At 46.8% G+C, this 22,301-nt stretch overlaps 1 protein-coding gene and 1 long non-coding RNA gene across 2 annotated transcripts in view; both read right to left on the reverse strand.

Moving 5' to 3' along the window:
• LOC112987623 (uncharacterized) overlaps window positions 1-22,301 on the reverse strand; it is a 35,695-nt gene that overhangs the window by 12,309 nt on the left and 1,085 nt on the right. Inside the window, exons 2-6 of the long non-coding RNA XR_003260323.2 lie at window positions 21,796-21,856; window positions 16,973-17,038; window positions 12,352-12,640; window positions 6,519-11,124; window positions 4-482 (exon numbers count right to left, since the gene is read on the reverse strand). This is a non-coding gene — a long non-coding RNA (uncharacterized LOC112987623). The remainder of the gene's footprint in view (window positions 1-3; window positions 483-6,518; window positions 11,125-12,351; window positions 12,641-16,972; window positions 17,039-21,795; window positions 21,857-22,301) is intronic.
• CEBPA (CCAAT enhancer binding protein alpha) lies at window positions 2,408-5,203 on the reverse strand. The gene has a single exon (XM_026107586.2). The coding sequence runs from the start codon at window positions 4,851-4,853 to the stop codon at window positions 3,873-3,875; it is 981 nt and encodes a 326-aa protein (XP_025963371.1). The 5' UTR covers window positions 4,854-5,203; the 3' UTR covers window positions 2,408-3,872.

The raw sequence follows: 22,301 nt of genomic DNA on the forward strand, positions 1-22,301 counted from the left end.
CACGTGCCTAAATACTACTGAAGCAGCCCAGCTCACAGGCCACGGCAAGGACAAGGCTTGCTTGGGGTCACACACGGCATTCCTCCGTTCACGGAAATAACGCCGGCAAACGCTCTTGCGGTGCTCGTCAGGTCACCTGTACAACAGGAATCAGGCATCAAACCTGGGCTAATGCCGCTCCGCGCCTTCGTCTCCGTACTCCCGCCAGACCCCCGGTCCCGACGCGGCCGCCGAGAGGGGAGGCACATGGCTTCGCCGCGCGCCAGGCCGCCTGCCTCTCGCAGTGGTTACTGTGCAGGGGCTACGCCTGCAAATTATAGCACGCTGCGTTGGTGACAAATTCATCCTGTAAACTACAGCACGCCGCGCTGGTGGCAAACTCATCCTCTCCAGGGCGACGTTCAGCCCGTGGTCTGGGCTCCCCAAATGCAGGAAGTCTGACGGCAGAACTGGTGGCAGTAGGGGGCTGCTTTCACACTCACCTGGGGGAGGAGGGGAAAAACAAACAAATAAAAAAAAAATCCTCTAATATCCTCTCTCCTTCCAGAGCTGGAATACGGTTTGCTTTGGCCCTGTGGTTATGGCAAACACCTCCAAGCAGGCTGCTGGGAGAACTTCTTCATCAGAGCAATGGCTTGAGGGACCTGTCTACGGCTCAGCCCAGGGCTAGGGCTGATGGGGGCAGAAAGCCGAGCACGGCGGTGGGAGAGGGGCTGCCAAAGCGAGACGCGGGCTGCAAAGAGTGCCGTGCTGCGTGGACGGCGTGGCTGGGCAACGCCGGGGGCTTCGGCTACGTCAGCCTGTGGTTTGGTTGGGGTTAGAGTTATGGAAAGCCGCTCGCCTCGGCGCTGTGCTCAAGGCAAGTATCTCTAAACGCTTCCCTGCTATCAACCCTCCGCAACATCCCACGGCACGCTGTGTTCACGCGCCTATCGAATCACCTGCGCGGGAGATAGGCCAGCTTCACCTTGCATCAGAGAACGGCTGCTGCTTCTGCCGCTGCAGAGCTGCTTAATCTATCGTCCATGTAAATTAATGGGGGAAATCTGCTTTGTCTGAGGCCATAAATGATTCGCTGAAACCACACGCACACGCGGTGAGTCACAGCTCAGAACATAACTCAAGCGATCAGGACTAACCACCAGATCACAGTCCCTCCCACAGGTCCCCTGCAGTAATCTCTGCTCGGATGCTAACAGCGCTTCCCCACGGCACACGCCGCACGGCGTTACTGAGCGCGGCACATCGCGTGCTACGCGAGCGCAGCTGTACGGGCCGCAGGAGAGGAAACACAAGTAAAAGTCATTTTTGCCGGACACCAGTAGAGCTTAACTCTTCCTTAGGAAAATCACCAGTTCCCAGTCCCCAGCTTTAAATCTAACTGAAAAACAAAATCTTTGATCCCGACTCATCTTTCATCCATCCCACGCTGCGGGCGCTCGCACCGCCTGCCATGGCAGCTTCCCGAGGACCTGCCTCACCCTCCCTGCACTCGGGAGCGGGATTAACACACCCGCAGCCAGGACAGACCCTTCCCGGCGGAGGCGAGGGCGCTCTGCACCCGGGCCGGGATGCTCCTCACACCTGTCAGTGCAGCACCGGTGAGCGTGACACCCCACCTGGTGCACCCCTACGGGACCAGGTGTGGGCTTTTATGAAGATACGTGTGGGCTTGCGGGCCAGGTGACACTGCCTCAGGCACTTGTGGGGTCAAACCCGTCCTTTAGGTGAATTCTGCCATCGCAGTATTGGGGATCAGCAGCTGCCTGTGCCAGGCCAGGCCCGCTGCCGCCATGTCGCGTCCTGTGGCGCAGCGCCCGGCCTGCTGCCCACCACAGCACCCAGCCCGCCGCCTCACCGCCGCCGCGGGGCCAAAGACCAGCGGGGGCCGAGCCCTGGCGGGGCCGAGGGCCGGCGCCCCGCGGAGGGCGGCTGTCCCCGCTCGCCCCGACACCTCCGGCGGGTCGGAGCCCACGGCGGGGACAGGGGCCGCCCCGGGGCGACCCGCGGGGCCCGGCCCCGGCCTGTCCCGCCGCCCGCCGGGCGGGGCCCGCGCGCCCTATCGCCGCCGGCCCCGGTGCCGCCTCCCCCCGCGGCCCCGGCGCGGCGCGGGGCCAGGCCGGGCGCCTCCCGCCGAGCCCGCGCCGCACGCCGCGCCTCCCGCCGGCACCGCAGAGCCCTGAGGCGGCGTCCCGGGCCGCGCCGGGCTGCTCCGCCGGGCCCCGCGTGCCGAGCCCCGGGTGCCGAGCCCCGGGTGCCGAGCCCGGCGCGGCGCTGCGGACGTCCCCCGGCAGCGGGGAGAGCGCCCGGCTCCGCGGGGCTCGGCGGCGGGGCTCGACGTGCGGGTGCGGCGCCGGCCTCCTCGCACCGGCCGACCAAGGAGTGGAAGCACACCGAGAGGCGGCGGTCACGGTGGGATATATGCAGTTTATTTATGAATGCAACCAGGACTTCGACAAACTTTATATGCAGTTCCCCCCCCACAAAAAAACAATTCAGAAACCCCCCACCAGCGTGTGCGCACACACACACACGTACCTGTGCATACCCACGCACGCCCCACGCACGCCCTGCACACACACGCAGCACTGCGCCCCAGCGCCACGCTTCCACGCAGCGTCACCCTGCACTGCTGCGCCGGGGTGGCCGCTCCAAGCCGACAGCTGCAGCGTTAGACAGAGGAGCAGCGCCTGGCCACCGGCGCGCGCTGGGAGGGGACGTGCTGTCTGTTTATTTTTCTCTCTCTGCCCGGGGGAAGCTCCAGAGTCCAAAGGTGCAAGGTGCCGCGTAGGGCCTGCTGCGCCGCGGCCGCGGGCCTGCTGCACCCAGGGCACCGGAGCCGGCCCCGTCCCCCCGGCCGAGGCCGCACACACACACGCACGCTCGCACCCACCCGCACAAATAATAAAATAACATTGCAGCACAAGGGCATAGTCTCTGTCACCAGATAAGAAAGTCGTGTGATGGCAAAGATCTAAGTAATGCAATAAAAATAAAAGTGTAGCTAGTATACACAGAAAGGCTTTCACATTACATGAGGCACAGCTTGGACAGACAGAGACCTGGAGAGGAGCTAAATGTCCTGGAATAAAGCAAAATACACCGGAAGTTCGTAGTAAATACCCGCATCAATAGGTATTTATTCATTTGTGCTTCGCCATGTCATGACATACAGTACAAGACACTGCTGCTCTTCGCTCTGACGGAAGGCGGTCACCGCGCTCCCTCGCGCGCTGCTGCTCCCCGCAGTCCCGGGCTGTCCGTGGCTCGCACCACCGCTGGGGAAAGGGGGCTCCTGGGAGGGTGCAGAGCTGGGGGACGGTCCTGGTGGCAGTCCAGCAGCTCGCCCAGGCCTCGGTGCACCGACAACGGCGTGCGGCGCGGGCGTCCGCGTGCGCCCAGTCCTCTCCGCCGCAGCCCGTCCAGCCTGGCGCCCCGCGACGTCCCTCGCCTGTGGCCTCCCCCGGCCGGACCCTCCTGCCGCGCTCCTCGCCCTCTTCCCTCAGCCCTGCCAGGCTGCGCAAGCAGAAAGCCCCAGCGCTCCTGCAGCCAGCTTTAAGGCACAACGTGGGTTGCTATGTGTGCTTTATTATTATTATTATTATTACTTTTACCCTGTGTAGACATGTGGGCTTTTTTTTTCCCCCTCATTCCCTTCGCCTTCCTCCTTACAAAACCCACCACGGTTTTCAGCTTATTCGTGTGTCATCCCTAAGGCACAAACCTTTTAGTACTACTACAGCTGCCTGGCTTCTTTTACCGGTCATTAATCGTTCCAAACCAAAAAAAAAAAAGGAAAAACCTACGGAAGGGAAGAGCTCCCGGCAGCCCTCCGGGGCAAGGCGGGCGGCGGGCCGCAGTCCGCGCCGGTGCTAGGCACAGCTGCCCATGGCCTTCACCAGGGAGCTCTCGGGCAGCTGCCGGAAGATGCCCCGCAGAGTCTCCAGCTCGCGGCTGAGCTGCTCCACCCGCTTGCGCAGCCGCTCGTTGTCGGTGGTGAGCTCCAGCACCTTCTGCTGCGTCTCCACGTTGCGCTGCTTGGCCTTGTCACGGCTCTTGCGCACCGCAATGTTGTTGCGCTCCCGGCGCACGCGGTACTCGTTGCTGTTCTTGTCCACTGTCTTTTTCGATTTGCTCCGGTGGTCGGCGGGCAGCATCTTGAGGGCGCCGGCGGCGGCGGGCAGGCCGCCCGGGGGGTGCGGGTGGTGCGGGTGGTGTGGGCTGGGCACGGGCGTGGGGGGCGGCGTGGGGTGCCCGGGCTGGAGGTGCATGGTGGTCTGCGCGCAGTGCGCAATCTGGTACTGCAGGTGCGATGGGTGCTGCTGCGCGGCGTGGTGGGGGTAGAGGGCCGACAGGGCCGCCGACTTGACCTCTTCCTCCTCGCGGGGCTCCTGCTTAATCACCAGCGGCCGCAAGCCCGGTGCCGCGATGCGCTCGTAGAGCGGGTCCAGCTTGCCGTCCATGTAGCCGGTCATGCAGCCGAAGAGCGGCTGCTGGTGGTGCTGCTGCTGGTGCCCCGGCGCCGAGGCGGCGGCGCTGGCCCCATGCATGCCGTGGAAGTCGAAATCCCCAGCCAGGATGGCCTTGGCTTTCTCCTGCTGCTTGCTGTGCTGGAAGAGGTCGGCCAGGAACTCGTCGTTGAAGGCAGCCGGGTCGATGTAGGCGCTGATGTCGATGGAGTTCTCGTTCTCGCAGATGTCGCCGAGCTCCGCGCTGCCCGCAGCAGGTGCCGCCGCCGAGGGAGCCTCTCTGTAGCCGTAGGCGCTGCCGGGCAGGGGAGTCTGGAGCTGGTGGTGCTGGCCGCTGCTCATCGGGGGCCGCGAGTCCACCTCGTAGAAGTTGGCTTGCTCCATGAAGCACCTACAGCGCGCCGGGCATGGTGAAGGGCTCCGGCAATCCAGGTTTCGGACGGCGCGGCGGCGGCTCCGCCGAGCCCGCGGCGCCCCGCGGCTCCCCGGCGGCGAGCGGCCCCGCGGCTCGGCTCGGCTCGGCTCGGCTCGGCGCGCCCGCAGCCCGCAGCCGTCCCCGCCGCAGCCCGCCCGCCCGCTCGCTGCCTGCCTGCCCCGTCGCTAGTGGGTTGCCGCGGCGCTGCCTGCCGTATTTATACACACCCCCGCGGCGCCGCGCATCGCCCTCTAGTGTCCGGCCTCCTGCTGGGAACCTTTGCCCGCCGCGCGCCGGGTCTTAGCGCCGCGGCCGAGCGCGGCCCCGGCCCCGGCCCCGGCCCCGCTCCCCGGGGCTCCCACCGCTGCGCCGCGCTCCCGGCCCCGGCAAATCCCCGGCTTAGCTGCGGAGAAAGTCTCAAAGTTCACCGTCCCCCGCGCTTACTTGCAAATATTTGGCCAGTCTGGGCTCGGAGCCCCGCCGTGTTTGCCCGGGGGACCGCGGCGGCTTCCCACCGGCGGGCGGGCACCTGCCGACGGCGCCCTGCTGCCGGGCGGGCTGCGCCGCGTCCCGCGGCTCCCCGGCGGGGCGGCTCGGCTCGGCTCGGCGCGGCTCGGCTCGGCTCGGCCGGCCCCCGAGGGCTCAGCCCCGAGCGCCCCGCTCCTCAGCCGCCCGCCTGCGCGCGGTTTCGGCCCCAAAGCCGCCCGTCTCGGCTGCGGCGCGGAGGGCAAAGCCCTTCCCGCGCCACCCGCGGGGCGAGGGGCGCCGGCTACGCGGCCGGGACTCCTGCGGGGGCTGCTGCCGCTGCCCGCGGCTCCGGCCCTCCACGGAGGAGTGCGGTGACCCCCCCCCCCCCGACGCAGCAGGAAGCGGGATCCCAGATGCCCGCAGCGCACAGCGCGGTGCCGGCCCCGTCGTGCACGGCCCGGCTCCCGGCCGGGACAGCAGCGCGGTGACCCAGCGGGGCCCGGCCTGCAGCCGTGGCCTCCCTGGAGACACCCTTTGCCTTCCCAGCCTCCGCTTCCTGGCTGCGGTGATCCCGCACCGCCGACTGCAGAGACCTGCACCTCTGAGCTGCCCTGACTTCTCTCCCAGGGTAGCACAGCATGTTCCTGCAGCAGCTCCTGTGCAAATCCACGGACTTCCTAAGAGCCCGAGTTTCACGCCTCAGCTCGGGAGGGGTAAGGATGCACAGAATTTGCTCCTGTTGCTACCCCTGGCAGTCTGCGGAGCAGATGGATCTACCTGTCTTCCCTCTACGGGCCTTCGCTTGTCTCCCAGGTGCACCTTAGGGCACCAGGCATTCAGCTCCTGCTGGTCCAGAAGCTCGCTTTGAAACTGGCACAGAGAAAGGACATGCCCAAGCCATTGGACCAGGTGCAGCCTAAATTTGCCAGAGGAAGATCTGCAGAGGAAAGGACTCAAACATACTGATGTCGGGGGGGGGGGGGGGGGGGGGGGGGGAAGGGTTGTAATTCTTAGTCCTGGATGTCCTAGTAAGCCAGAAACTTGTGACACACTAGATTGCTTGCTCAGAAAGGGTTTGATACATTCCTTGCAATTAATAAAGAACAAAGTCTTAAACAGGAAACAAAATTACAATGTACAATGAACCCATTTTTTGTACCACATACCGCACATGTGAACCTCTGTTTCAGGAGCAAAAAGCAGGGCCAGTAGATTCAGATAGCCTTGTTGCACTCCAGTATCCTATCAAGAGAAGGCATTCTGTAATTACAGCAGGGAAAAACACTAACTTACAGAATATAGCTTTCACTTTTCAGGTTGAATGGAAAAAATCAGTTATAAATTCTTTTTATACATGGTCAATATTTCCTAAAATTGTATGTGTTGGTTTCAACACTTGAGCAGTTCCTGAAAGGGGTATTTCAGTGGTCGACTTGGAGCTGTAGCACAGTCAAAACACCAGTAACAACTCTGAACAAGCTCATGCTACAGAAGAAAATCCTCAAGTCTGTGACAGAAACAAGTTTTAGATGCTTCAGAGTCTACAGTAAAATCTCCCAATTGCAGCTGACTGTCTGAATTCTGCTTGTTCTACTCAAGCCATCCCATTCATAGAAAAGGGACAAATCTGGAGCTTGACATTTTGCCTACTGGGAGACGCTGTCTTCTGCAACACCAGCTGGTGATTCGGTTTTACTCTGAAGCTTTTAAAGGCCTTATCTAACTCTGAAGTCAGCAGAAACAGGAGTAGGCCATACGCATTTAAAATAAAAGGTCAGTGCTATACAAAATACCAGAAACATGTAACTGTTTGTCACTTAATAACAATACCTATGTCTCTGTAGTCTTAAAACACTCTCACATCTTATAATCATTTTGAAATTAAGGCCTAAACACACATTAAAAGAAATCCAAAGTAAATCAGAAAGTTTAGGATCAGATTCCATTCCTAATTACTGTAATTAACGAACAAGTCCCCACAATTTAAGGACTGGTTTGCTCAGTATTTTTTACATAGACCCCTTTTATCTAAGTTAAGAACTTTTAAATCATCTTTTTACATGAAAACATAAATTCCTGCTCAAATTGTTTTAATATGGTATAAAATGAGACTCCCAGACAAATAAGATCTTTTTTTTTTTTTTTTTTTGTCTCTCCTCCTTCTATGGCAACTAAAACATTTTGAAGCTGATAATCTCTCAGACAGGTACAAATGCACATTTCCACATTCATCTCAACAGTGACTGATACCAAATATTTCAGATTGAACATCAAGAAAAAATTTGTCTTGTTGCTTCAGTTCAGTGTGTCCGGGAGTTAATTCAACTGAAAGAGGAAGGATGTCTGCTGCATACTGTGGATCCCTGAAGCAGCACTGCTGTCAACTCTTGAGGGTGCTATTCTTCCATCTCAAAGTAGATGTTGCCTCTAGCAGCTACGAGCCAGGGAAGGATTAAAAAAGCTGCTCTAAAATTCTGAACAGCACTGAAAGTCATTTATACAAAGTCAGTTGTACTGGTTTCTGTTAGTAGGGAAGGAAACTGAAAAGAAAATCATAATCATGAAGGAATGCAAATATATTTGCTTTATAAAAGCAAATTTTGTGACTGTTGGGGTTTTTAATAGCACCAGAACATTGAATTCTCATTCGCTTGCCCTGGACTCAGCTCCTGCCCTGTTCTCAGGCCTTTGACTCCTGTGGGCTGCAGAAGGAGCTCCCTTGTGCATACAGCCACAATATCCAGGCTGGCTTTAGATGCTGAGTCAGTAGCATAAGACTCTGCTTTTTGGTCCGAGGGTTCGGAAGTATGTGTAGAATATGACACGTAGCAGCTCAGGTAGGAATCAGAGTACCATTATACAATTATTTTACTGCCTTGTTAAATGAGAGTATTTCACTGCTATTGACAAAGCTGCAGAATGCCCTGTCTGCAGGCAAAGCTCTTGGTGTGAATGCCAGCCCAGCCCAGCCCCTCCTCTCCCCCACCTGGGGAGGGGGTGGAGGAACGGATAGAGTTGGCCAGGGGCAGGGATAGGCACTATGGAGCAGGAAAAACAGGACAGCTGCCCCGGGAATGACATGGGGACAATATACTCAGCTGGGGACAGCACGGTGCCCTGAGCGCAGCAGGGAAGCAGGCAGGGATGGGGCAGTAGTTTTCTGTGTGAATAAAGAGCTGGCAACCTACCATCTTACTTCTTGTGTTGTAAGACAACACAAATTTCTCCCCTCTCCTGTGCTTTCTGCCCCAGGGAGGGGAAACATGATCCTGCACATGTAAAAGCTGCCACACCATGACAATTTTCAAAAGAAAAGTCTTTATGTGCCAAAGCCAACCTCCTTGGAGGCCAGCAGATCAGTATGCAGCATGGAATGACAAGTAAAGAGGACCTTCCCTTCAGCTGGGAAAGGCAGCTGGTGACCAATTGCCATTTTTGACATGCAAAGATTGTCCAATGACAGATGATTAAATTACTTATCATTATGGCTTTTCTCTTTTGGAGAAGCAATGCTTACAACTCCAGGGTGAAAAAACTTAAATTATGCCATCTCCCTCTTCCCTTTTCTTACCATTCCCCTTGTCTTCAGGGTCTCTATGGCCATGTCCTCAGCCCGTGCTGTCCTTGTGCTCTACTCACTTCTGCTCCTCTCCTGAGAGCTCAGTCATTTGCAATTACCATGCTAGCTGACTGGGAGCATCTTCTCGCTTCCTTCTGCCTGACTACTGCTCACGTCCTTTCAAAGTGGGGCTCATAACTCAACCCGTTTCCAGCTTGTCACCTGCAATCGTGTATGATCAGGCTGTGAAACTGTAAGTGGTTTATCTGACTCCAATTTTTTTACATGGTTAATGAGCCATTACCTACATAGTTCCTCTTTTATAGTTAGGATCGTATTTCAGTGATTATACTCACAGTGCCCAGAATATCCTGAGTGCTTTTCAGATACAGGATTAAGTTCTGTCCCAAAGAAGGTACTGTTGAAATACCAGGAAAAAGTGTGTGACAGTTTTGCTCCCCATCTCTTATCCTGTTTTATTCCACATTATGAGACTGTCACCTTTGCCTCAAGACTTCCTCCAATCATCTTTACAGTTCTTCTGCTAATATGTACCAGTTATCCCCATGCTCAATATCTGGTCTACCCACAAATCATCCATTCACTCTCTAGTCTTCTACCTCAGACTACACAATAACCTGCCTTCTTTCCCACCTGAATTTATTTTTCAGTCTTGCATCTTGCAAACTTCAGTGGTTTTTCTCATCATGAGTAGCTCACAATCTTTAATTCATTCACACTTACATCTTCCTGGGAGGTGGAGCAGTGCTGCTACTCTGTTTTACAGCTAGAGAGCTGGGAGACTGAATGACTTGCCAAGGCCACACAGGAAATAAGTGGCAAAGCGAGGAATCTCGGCTTTCCCATGTCCTGAGCTAATATCACAACCAGTGAGCGTCCAGAAATTCCACTGTTGCTTCTCTACATTTGAAATACTTTATTTTTCACACACTTCCTTGCTATTTCTACATTTTTTGATGGAAAAGTTAAATTAACTTTTATCTTGAAATACATTTATTACTAAAGTGAACTGCCAAGAAAATGTCATTCTTTTCCTTTTGATTTTGCCATTGTATGGCTTAAGGGAACATATCAGAAATACAGTTTATTTTTTACAGACCCTGCCCCTACCCCACTGAATTGAGCATGAAGACTCTCACTGATCTGTGTAGGAACTGGTTCAGACCCTCAGCTAGCAGAAAAATTACACAGCAGAACAGTAATAGGGCAGCTAACATGCTCCCCACTCAGGTCCCAACTCTGCTTTTAGGGGCAGTGGTCCCAAATACTCTCCAAAGATTGCAGCTACTAGTACTGTATACAGCTAGCCACTTCTCATTATATCATTCACGATATAATCCAAAAATGGAGGTTTAACCTGCTGGTAAATCTAGAAACGTAGCTCCCTACCTGTGTTTGCACACAGTTAGCTCTGAATTCAGGCCTTTAACTTAGATGCTACATGAGCTGTACAGGGAACTTAGCCTCACAACTGTAAATGCCCAGAGCTGCAAGAACTGCACCTAAAACTAAATACTGACATGACATAATAGACAGGTGTCTATAGACTTGTCATGCATAAAGCCAGCTGGACTCTACATCTAGGTTAGCATCATTATTTAAGGAAATCCTGCTAGTTGGAGCAATAGCATCCCCTCACTCATACGAGTAATTCACTCTGATGTCAGAAGTGTGTTATGATTATCAGCTTCTCCTAAAAATACTCATTTGCAATATTAACTGAAGAAGTAGCTAAGACTGAACACATATACTGGTAACTGTCCTAGAGGATATCTCCATGAACATTGCACTGTGACACTGAATCACTGGAAAAAATTACCCATTTGTCTATTATGTGTTTTGATTTAGCATTAATACTTTAAAAATATTCATGCAGTCATCCTGTAGCAGTATGCATACATATGCTTTTAATGCAACAGGTAGTTTACTGGGATAACCACAACTTTGGCAACAGACCAGAAGACCAAAAAAAGTCAATCTCCAATCTTCTGGTTTTCAGAAGGCACATTTACAAAGATGAGTTGATACATTTTGGGAAGGCCACTTAAGTAGTGAAAAACCTTACCACTGACTTAGACATAACTTGTGGACCTCAAAGGATTTTTAAAATGAAGATGGAACAGCATGGCTTAGGTTTTTATCATACTTTCTAAGCAGTCCTTGTTTGTACTGTGGACATGATCTTGGGGTATCTGCAAAAAAAAAAAAAAAAAAAAAAAAAAAAAAAAAATTATGGAAACACCAAAATATGCTAGGCACTTTCCAGAAGCATAGCAAGAGACCCTTTGCTACACAGAGAATTTACAATCAAAAAAGAACAAGATATGAGAAGTGAGAGCTACAGGACAGGAAAGGAAGAGGAAGACCAGCTTACAAAAATAAGGTCATGCAATTTCTTCATTATGTATTTTAACTTGTGACACATCCTGTCACAAAACTTAGTCACTGACATGGATCTAGTGCTCTTCTCTAAATCAACTTTACTCTCCTTTAGATGAGATTATTACAGGGATCTAAACTGAAGAGTAAAAATGTAAAAATTTACATAAGAAAAACTGAATAAAAAGTTAGAGAATCACATTTCTGACTCTGTTGGGAACTCCAGCTGGATGAAAACTGCACAAGGCCCATCAGAGAACTCAGGGTTCTGATGGGCTTTTTGCATTACCATTTCTCTTACATTCAAGTTATTGTGTGATTCACAGGTCAGCCAATGAAATGCCCTTACTATCCTGTAGGTCATGTTTTTTGATTCTCAGCCTGCAAACTTGCCATGCTTAAACTATCTGTGGAATACAGTGCTAGGAGGTGGAAAGACAAGAAAAATACACCTTTGGTGCAACCCGTCAATTACTAGTGTCACAAAGAATGCCACACTTCCATGGCAGAAGGGTTTGGGGCCACATTTGGCTCATATTTTAAAATGTCAGGTTTTGTAAAGTACTGAATCTGTACAAACAGAGAGCAGTTTTATTGCTCAGTGTGCATCCTGTTTTGTACCTGAAAGTTTGACCTTGCTGTTGAGCTAAATTCAGCTTTCTCTAATTATCCCACTGCCAGCCCAGGGATTACTGGCATGAGTAATCTAAGCAGGAGTTGGCCTACTAAATGTAACGAAAAATGTCAAAGGCACTGAGAGGGAAGGGAGTCACAAGGAAGCTTTGGAAAGTTCTTAGAGTTAGCAGGGGACGTCACAAATGACTCCTAACCGCTGATCAAAGAAACAGCCAGTACATGGGAAACAACGGAAACACAGAGGAAGGAAGCAAGTCAGAAGCAATCTTGGCTTAAAAATGATTGCAGTTTTCTTATCAGTTTCAAGCCAATAACAGTGATACTTCTGGGATCAGAATTTCTCCTGACTCTACTCAGAGTAACTGCCATACAAAGATGAGACTTAAGAAGCAGTTTACACTTACAGGTTGGAATATTGTGCTGAAATCCTCATCTGTAGCATGTTGACCCTGCTGCAGAGTGATTTCACTGCCAGACTGATCACGTGGCAGGCTGATGGGGCAGCATCAGACTCTCGTGGAACCACCGGCGGGTGACGCGAGACAGGGCCCTTCACTCCCTGCAGGGACTCCAAAGGTCGCTGGAAAACATCCAGCAAAAGGACCTGGCACTCCTGGCTGCAGAGGTAACACCTATTTCGCCTTCTAAGTCTTCACAGAGGGGTGATGCACAGTAACATTCAGCATTGCAGTCCTGTTAATAAAAATAAGGAGAGATTACTCACCACTGTGTAAGTCCTGTAAGACCTTTGCATTTATATTTTTCTGTTCAAATTGGAATTTTGTGCTTTAGGTGAAACAAGTCTATCTTATTTTAAGTGCAATAAGAGTTAACCACAAACCAGGCGAGTCTGATGATCAGTAGATTTCTCCTGAATGGATCATAGTCCCTCAAAAATTTAGAAACTAAAGTATGGAGGTAACAAAGGTATTTCAAAGTTTTATAGTAAAACAGTACTGACTACCTCAAACTATGATGCTTGAAGCAAATCATTCACCTTGCCTAGTTTTTGAAGGCAGCTGACAGCTGAGCTACTGAATGCCTCAAATAAATACCGTCAGAATTCATACGAATAAAACCAGAGGACTTCTTTTGATGGAAGCCATCATCTTTTTAATTGGTTTTATGGAAGCAAGCATAAAAATGATTTTATTTTTTGTCTGTAAGAATGCTTCAGAAAGTAAAAATTTACTGATAGTGCTAGTCTACTTGAAAGAAGTTTTCATGCTAAAATGCTCATAAAGCAATGCTGAAAAGGCATTGCCCTTCAACTAGGAGGTGGAAACAACGTCATGTGACTTACTTGAGCAACTGATTCATATACCTAAGAGCTGGGCTAAGTATAATCAAAGCTAATCATTCAGCAAGAGCCCAGGGTTGAGAGATTTCTAACTCCAAACAAAAAGCCCTTGTAAACTGCTTGTGTTTCTAAGTGAAAAATGCACCAACCACGCAATCAGGTCCCTATACTGCAAGTGTGTAATTTTTTTGTCCTACTGCTGTGATTAAAGATAGGAACTGGGCATAAGCTTTTGGAGCCTAAATTATCTACTCTGAATAATTCTTCTAGGTCTAAACAATTAAACTAGGTATTAATCTTGCACAAATTATACATAATATATTAATATCACCATAAATCCTACATTCCTTAACAAACCCAACACTATTGAGTTAATGGGAAATGTGAGCAGTACAAATATTTATGACATACTTGCGGTAAATAGGAGGACATAAAGTGAAATCTAATATAACAAAATAAAATTTGATTTTAGAAAAGTAAGACCTATACTTTTTAAAAGCAGTCAAACTTTCCAAATTTTCAATAACATGAGTTGCACCACACTACAAAAATTCACAAAACGTATTTTAGTTGGGTGCTAGAGTACTGAATTTTATTTTAATAAAAATATATGATTTTAAAAGGAAGATGATGATTCAAAAATTTGCATGCTACAGAACCCACAACATGGAGAGTATGAATCTTTTTAAATACAGTGAAGGAAAGGAATCATACTGCTTATCTGTAATCTTGCACTCAGCAGCCAAAAGAGAAGGACAGAAAATGTAACTTAGCACAGAACCCTGTTGCTCCCCAGTTAGAGAAACAATTCCTGACAGTTACCATAGCCAACACAGCTGGTATTTAGGTTGGGTAAGAAAGCACAGTTCATAGCAGGTTGGTATTTTCCACAAAAAGGAGCTATTCCAAACCAGCATGAATATTCTGGCGCCTTTTAGAAAGGCTTAGTAGACGGAAGTATTTATATAACTAAGCACGGGGCTTATAGATCATTTATATTTAACTTAAGATCTAAATGATCTCTTGATGACTTAAGTTGTGTCTAGACCTCTCACCACATGCGAATGATTTTTCTCCTTTATGAATGAACTGAAATAAACATTGGTTACCCAGCACAGCATGTCACTGATAACAGTCTGAGGCCCCTGCTCCCTTCTTTTGTACGGAAGTGTAAAACACTGTGGGTCTCCTAACTACAGTTGTCTCTTGTACAAATCTGTGCAAGCTCAGCTGCTAATTCCAAATTTGGCAATTTTGCAAAAATTTGGGCCTGTATTTTATGGAAGACAATCAAACCCTATATATTTGTGTCTCTGTTATGCTACAATGAGCATTACAGTGTTCTGCAGGATTAAACTAAATGATGACACTGTCCTTAAGAAAAATCAATTGATTATACAGTTAGATCCCTCTTCAAAAATTGTTGCACCATTCCTTGATTCTAGCGTGAAAACAATACAGAAAATAAATGTGTGTATTCAGAAACAGCATACAGACTTTAACATTTCTGCCAGGACTACAGAAGCATAAGTCTGGACAGTCTGGGATATATAATAATACACACGTGTGCCTGTGTGTGTTCTTTCCTATGGAAAAGAAGCTTTTGTGATCATGATGTCCATGTGAGCATCTCTGCAAATGTTTCTTTAATAACACTGCATCCATTGGCTGATCTGAAACAAATCTGAGAAACAGAGATCCTGGAAGCATTTAAAGTCTTACAAGTTTTGTGCAGATAGGTAACCTAGATCCCATAAATGCACCAACAGTGGGAAAAGCCACCCTGTGGATTTGCATTATATTAGGCACTAGAGAATCCACCTGCGAAAGGCTAAACATTTAAACTGCGTAACATATTTTGAGTGGAGCTCATGCCTTATCAACTGAAAACTAAGTCTTCAGGAAACCAGACTTTGCTCCGGTGCCCCTTGGCCTATTTGTTTCAGTGGGCTCAGAGCTAGTCAGTCAAATTCCCCTTGCAGGACTGGAAAATTAGTCCTTGGGTCTATACATTTGGGGCTAAAAAAAACCATCTGGTGGTGGTGAAGGAGAGTATGTGGCATGTATCAAACTCTAAGTCTATTGAAAAGCTTTCTAGAAGTCTGTTTAAAAGCACTCAGAAACAAACTAAAAGCATGCAAGCACTTTAACTCTACCATAGTTCAGATATCAATGCTGCTCTAGTATCTGAGAGCTATCTGTGAACTCCCATGAAAATTATGGCCACAGTGAGTGCCCCTTACCTAATAAAATCCAGAGACATATGGACTATTTGAGAATATCTACAGTGTTCTCTACTGATGCCATAAACCAGAGCTTAGTATATGTCTCTATATTAGGAGAACATTCAAAGGAATTAAGTATTTTGTTACAAATCTAACCACACTTAATGCATTTGTGCTCAAGGCTTTCCAGTTATTAGGGCACCAGTGTAGCACAATATCCCACCTTAGCTCGTTAACAGTAAATTAGTCTCCCATAGCTGGAGTTTTCTGAGACTGGCTGCCTGCGTGCATATTCCTATTGGGAGCACACATACACCTGTGTGCGCTCATCTTTTCTTCATGCCTTTATAAAAAGGACGAATATGTGCATTACACATCTCAGTTTTGCCTCATCTGTGGAGTCCCTTAATGTCAAAGGGCTTTAGAGAAGAAGAAAAAAAAGGATAAGAGGTCAAGGTGCACATAAACTATACACCTCAAATAATTTCATATCCTGGTAAGCGAAGTCCTTTTCTCCAACTGCTAAACCACATTTCCACAGAGACTGAGGCTGACTTCAAAGCAATGCCTGTAATCCCTGGAGGGGGGCCTCAAAAATCTAGACAAACAATTACGACCATTTTACTGTATTCATTTTGAGTTTTGAAGGTTTCTACAATAGCCATATGCCTTGGTAAAGTCCTCTTCTGCGTACCTGATATCTTCTGAGCACAAAAACAATCTTCAGGGAAGTCACTGTGCCTTAGTGGAATGACTTCCAGTCCCTGCCAGCTTGCTGCTGGTATTACATTGAATGCCAGTGCAGTCGCACCACTGAGAGTCTGGGAGAGCTGGTTCAGGCCATTTTAAAGTACTCGGTGTTTGCATTAACTTCTCCTGTGCATATTATTCTTTTTCTTGCCGTGTTTCGGCAGACAGGCTGCTCCCCTGGGAATCACTCACATCAACGCTATTGTAATACTGCTGATCCTGAATTCAGGCAAAAATCTTTATGATTTCAACCAAATAAATCATGCTCAATGCAGGAAAACCCACTCGATGGCTGGACAATTCAGATGAAGGACAGTTTCCTATACAGATATCTGCTGAGTTTGTTTTTAAGGCAGGTGAGATGCAGACATATGACCTCAAAGGGTATTCTAGAAATGGAGGGAGCATAAAGCCTTTCCTGACTATCTGAGGGAAATCTGATCTACTTGCTGCCAAGAGGGGAGAAAATCAGATGAGCCCTTTTCCATTGATATTATCACCAGGACATGTTATCAAAGTGGCTATTCCTACCCATTTGGCTGCAATGTTTATATTCAATGGAAACCTAGTGCTAGCTTGTATCTGATAGTTTCACTATGACAGAGATATTCAGGTGCCTGCAATCGCAGATGTAATCACTTTGCTCTTCTGAGCCAAAGAGCAGGGTGAGCTGTGCCCTGCCACCCTTCTAGAATTTGCTTCCATTTCAGGATGTAGAAAAAGAAAAGGCCTTTCTGCCAGTTAACTCACCAAACTTGGAGAATCAACTTTTTGGGAGGAGGACGGCACTGCTGCAATAAGCACTTCCTTTCTTTTCTGTTGGAGAGAAGACATGCGCTGTACTCACTGACAAAAGTATTGCTGTCACTGATGTCTAAAGCAAAATTCTCCTAGAAGTTAGTAGCAGCAGCCCACTGACAGACATTCTGTAATTGCCAGTATACTTTCTCAAAATTTCCTCCCACGTATTTTGGATCATCCAGGTATAAATAACTCATTTCCTATTCATTTCTATAAGGGTAAACAATCAGGGAGACTATCCCCCCACCAGTGCTCTGACAGGCTCTGTTTCTTTTTGCTTTTCAAGTGGCTCTTCATTGAGCTTTTATGGTATATCAAAGGTCATATGGGGTTGCAGGGAATAATAAAGCCATTGGGAAGAAAGAAGTTTGGGTCCTTATTCTCCCAACACTATCGGAGTGAAGGAGAAACAGAGCTATGCCTCTCCAATTTCACTGCTTTTTTGTAAGAGTATTTATTTTAGGTTTCTGTTCTGAAGAACCGTTTTAAAATCAGGGTAAAATTCAACCCTAAAACTATTTACTTTTCTTGGTATCATATGAATAAGGCAAAATTCTTCATTAGAGTATTCCCCGTGACAAATAATGCCCTAGTAATTATGGGTGGGGATTTTCATGCGGTGACTGATGATGCCTTGGAAAAAAGCCATGGCACTGTGCATTCAGAAGGTAAGCTATCTAAATCCTTGCAGACCTCATTTATGCTTTTGGGAATATAGGACAGGTGTGGCAGTTACTAAACCTGGATACCTGAGAATTCACTTCTTATTCCCAGGTGTGGGCCATTAATTCTCGCTCAGACTTGTTCAGTTCTAACAAGCCTCTTTTGAACCAGATTTTACATATACACACATACGCACACAATACATAGCATTTTCCTTTGAATCCATTTATCTATTGTTTTTTAATCATTTTTAGCTATGCAGCTTCAACTTGCCTAACATTTTACACACAGATGGCAGTAAAAAACAATATTGATCAGTGGCTGTCTAAAAATCCCCAACATACTCTTCAGATATCAGAAAAGACTTGCACATTGCATTAAGCTTAGTACAACTACTGAAGAAGCTCAGCTAAAGCTTAAGCCAGGCCCCAATGAAATTCACAACAAAGGTTACACCAACTCTAATTGGAGCACTAGGTGTCAAAGCAAAGCCAGAGAACATTAAACACAACCATACCTTGACAAGAACTGTAAAATCCTTGTTAAAACATAGCACTCCTTTTTTTGTTAGATGCTCTTCCAAAAATCTGAACACTTCAGGGTAATGTGACACACCTAAAGCCTTCTCCCAGGCCTTCAGCGACACATTCAATTTTTTTCCAAAGTCACATACATACAACAAGGCTCCTAATTCTGTATTCAGGCATCTGAATACAAGGTCACAGATAGTAAGCCTCAGCAGCTTCACTGGCTTTGAAAGGACTTGTGGCTACTGAACACCAATGAACATTTGGCAATTTTTATTTCGTTAATATATGTTGGTCATCTACTAAGTAGTTCTCTGGAATACTTAAAAGAGAGAGAACGACATATTTGAAATTTTTAAAAGTCCACATTTTCATAAAAATATTTTTACATACAAAGAATTGTCACAAAAAGACAAAGGGTACTTGGGGTAATGATGGCCTTCTACCTCCAAATCCCTCAAGATGTCACTGCTGTGGTGGTATGCTTCTCAGATAAAAGTACCAGCTTGCAAAATATAAGTATGTATGCATTGGTATCAGGAAATTTTTGCACAGGTGTGGCCTGATAAATGACTGATGCAAAGCACAAATTCCTGACAGCACAAGGGCTAGGTAAGGGTGAAACCCTTACCCACATAGGCAGGGTAAGGGTTTCACTCAAAAATAAATTTATCTTCAACAACATTTTTTGTGAATGAAGAGGTCTCTGATGTTTGATTGTTAAAAAACAAGCCTACCAAACAAAATAATGTATGAAAACATGAACCTAATAACAATAGGCATAAATCACTCCTTTACCTATGCAGCTGGCTGACTCTAAAAGTGCTACAGAAGATGTGGGGGCAAAGCAAATAGCTGTTTGCTTGTTGGTCCTTCTCCTTCTGGGAAGCATTCCCTTTATTCTGCACATCTCACTGAGTTAATCTCTTTCATAAAAGTAGGATTGGAAGATGCAACAGAAGGAGGATTAGAAATTGTAAATACTTTGTTGCAAGAATTATTAGCTGCATAGAGAGAAAGAACAAAGGCATTGGATTTTTCCTGTAAATGAACTCCAGGCAATGTTACAATAAAATGGATGTTTGCTATTAGAATAGAATGATTCTTTTCTTTACTTAGTATTTTCTAGAACAAAAGCACTGCAACTTTCCAAGACTATAGCAAGTCAGTGCTAGAATTAGAAGTACACTCCTGAAATAGTGATTACCACTAAGCAATACTTCCTCTCCTTTCTCTTCACCTATTCATAAAGGCTGCTACTGACAAATACTCTGTTAATAGTCAAATTTCTACCATTTAAACCATATGGTATCTACCAAATCAGACTGAGAAACTGCTCAGAAATTCTGTGCTTTTGAAGTGCAAGCTTTTTCAAACAAATTAAAAAAAGAGGTATTGATAAGAGGTTTTTCTTTTTTCCTTTCTGAATCTAATTTTTTGAAATGCAGTTTTCTAACAGAGCCAGATTCCCAGTAAATGAAACTCAGCTGCCCTTTTGCTTTCTGGAGCTTTTATAACCTCAACTGTACAAAATCTAAATTTCTAACAATATTATTCTGATCTTCATGTAGGTCAGTCCTCAACGCAAAAAATATTTCTTCTAAAACCAAGGTGCAGGGGCTATCATAAAAAGACGGTTTCACTATCATAAGACGACGAAGAACCTCTGTTACAGACTCTGTATTTCTGGGATATCCCTTAAAGAATGCCATCTGCATGGTGAACACAAGGAATGTGATCATGTTCAAGAAATTCTGTCCAGTTTCAAACAAATCTACGTTGAAAGAGTAGGGTTAACAGCTACTAACAAAAGCTTTTATAACAAGAATCACAATAGCAATGTGAACTAACTTTTCTTTTTGTCCTCTTTCTTCCATGTCAAAACAGACAGCAACACACTACTACTGTTGCTTTCTAATTATTTGTTCAATATTCTGTTATGATGCAGCTCTATTTGGATGATTAAAATTGAAACACTAAATGGTGGTGGTGGGGAATTACAGATCTGTGTCCCTTCAGCTTCTGGATGACTTCTACAGAAAGACAAAAGGTTTTGGTATCATTTAGTATATTTGACTTCAAATACATTAGCACACTTCACATCACAGCCTGGCACTGTGTCTTTTGACCTAAGGGACCTATATATTTCTATTTGTAAAATATTTTAAAAAAGTACTCACTGCTATATAGATACATATAATTTCCTCTGTTCTAAATCACAGGGAAGCAAATGATTGAATTCTCATCTAGAAGAATTCAATATGCACAGATGTTAGACCAGAAGAAAACTACAGAGCAACATCATGTGTGAAAAGTAAATTTCAATAGAAATGTGCAAGTCTGAAATAAAAAGTCCAGTGAAGACTAACCACAAGGGAAACGGAGGTAAAGAACTGAATGCTTATAGAAAAAAAATTATTTCTTTTAAAGTGTAGGTTGCAGTCCAGCATATTTGTATGGTTTTTATTTTAGGACAAAGAATTAACCGCCCATGAAGAACAAGCACAAACACTGGAATCAGACACAAAATAAAAATGACTGAAAAAGAGATAAAATTGTTTTCACATGCCATAAGTGGAAGGTTGCAGAGAACTTCTTAAATGTATTTGTAAGGGTTAAGGGAGCATACTGAGTTCTGCAGTGCTATATCACTGCATATACTCAATTTTAATTTGGGGGAGTACTGCAGCTAACCAGAGGCTGCACACATTAAAATTCTGTATAATGTGTACAACCTCTGGTTAGCTGCAACACCCCCCAAACCAATTAATCAGTAGTGTGAATCATACAAAGTAGGTAATAAACAGGGACAGTCACCCTAAAAGCCTCCTCTCCCCTTTACACCTTCTGCCTCCAATTCTCACAGACCGTTTCTTTTTCCAGTAGCCTTTCTGCCTCTAACTGTGATCTTCTGTAGGTTATTTGAGGATGCTGAATATCTGTATGATTTTTATTTTAAGGAATAGAGCCTTCAAAGAATTGTGAGACTGGATTATATAGGTGAAAATAAGATACTATTAAAGCTAATAAATACTATTACACACACTTTGTGGGTAGAGTGTTGCTATGGCAACCCATCCAGAACCAGAGTGAAAAGGATTCCACCCCAGCAGGGACTGGCCTGCTTACGATGCCGGACCCCACAGCTGCCGCACGGCTCACGTAATTTGTGAATAAGCAGGTAAGGTGTATGTTTCCATATCATGCCTGAAGAGTAGCTGTCCATATGTTTTTGCGATTACTTTTTAGACTTCTTCCTTCATACTCTATTTTTACTGCAACACTGTGGGAAGAAATGGATTTACCTTACAAACTCTTAAGCACACTGTGTGATGATTTTCACATGATAGGATACAATGCCAACCAAGCACTGGAGCTACTTAAGTGCGTGGAATTATGTATGGGCTTTAATGTTTAAAGTGTCAGACTATGAGAATGAGTAGGTCTACACTGTATTTTCCTCAGCTTCCTTTGATGAGGATTAATGAGTGGTCATAAAGTGCTCTACAATCCCAGGAAAGCACTTCCAAGAGCACACACTTACTTAACTATTATAAATAGAGAATAATGTTTAATGCTTACCTGGAATTTTTGCTCTAGTTACAGATGGATGAGTCACCATCAGAGAAAACGTAAGTTTCAACTGACAAATAAAAAAAATTAGAAATGTTAAAACAAATACGTGATGACTGACAAAGAAACAGTATCAGTAATGAGCTGAGTAAAACTGTTTGCCCAGACTAATCCCCAAAATTCTTCTGCAAAGGAGGTTTATTTTCTACAGGGCTTTCCAAAAACAACAACAAAAAAAAACCTGACACAACATCAGAAAGCCATAAAAATGACAAATACAAGTAATTATATCTACTTTACTGAGCTGTGCAACAGTGTTTACAGATCTGATTCTTCTCGCTCTTTGGCGGACGTAAAGCGTGCTTCACAGACAGGTCTTTGCGCCGTTTTTCCACGTTATTCTTTTGGATGCCTGCACACCTGAGCCTGTTCAAACCCCCATCACCTTGTAAACTGACAACTTTCAGAACTGCCTGCTGCAAACACACACACCTGGGGGTCTTCGTACATCTTTT

The sequence above is a fragment of the Dromaius novaehollandiae genome, chromosome 13, assembly GCF_036370855.1.
Source record: "Dromaius novaehollandiae isolate bDroNov1 chromosome 13, bDroNov1.hap1, whole genome shotgun sequence".
NCBI lineage: Eukaryota > Metazoa > Chordata > Aves > Casuariiformes > Dromaiidae > Dromaius > Dromaius novaehollandiae.

Bases quoted from the DNA above. Each gene is read 5' to 3' on its own strand.
- CEBPA (XM_026107586.2), bottom strand. From the start codon at position 4,853: ATGGAGCAAGCCAACTTCTACGAGGTGGACTCGCGGCCCCCGATGAGC.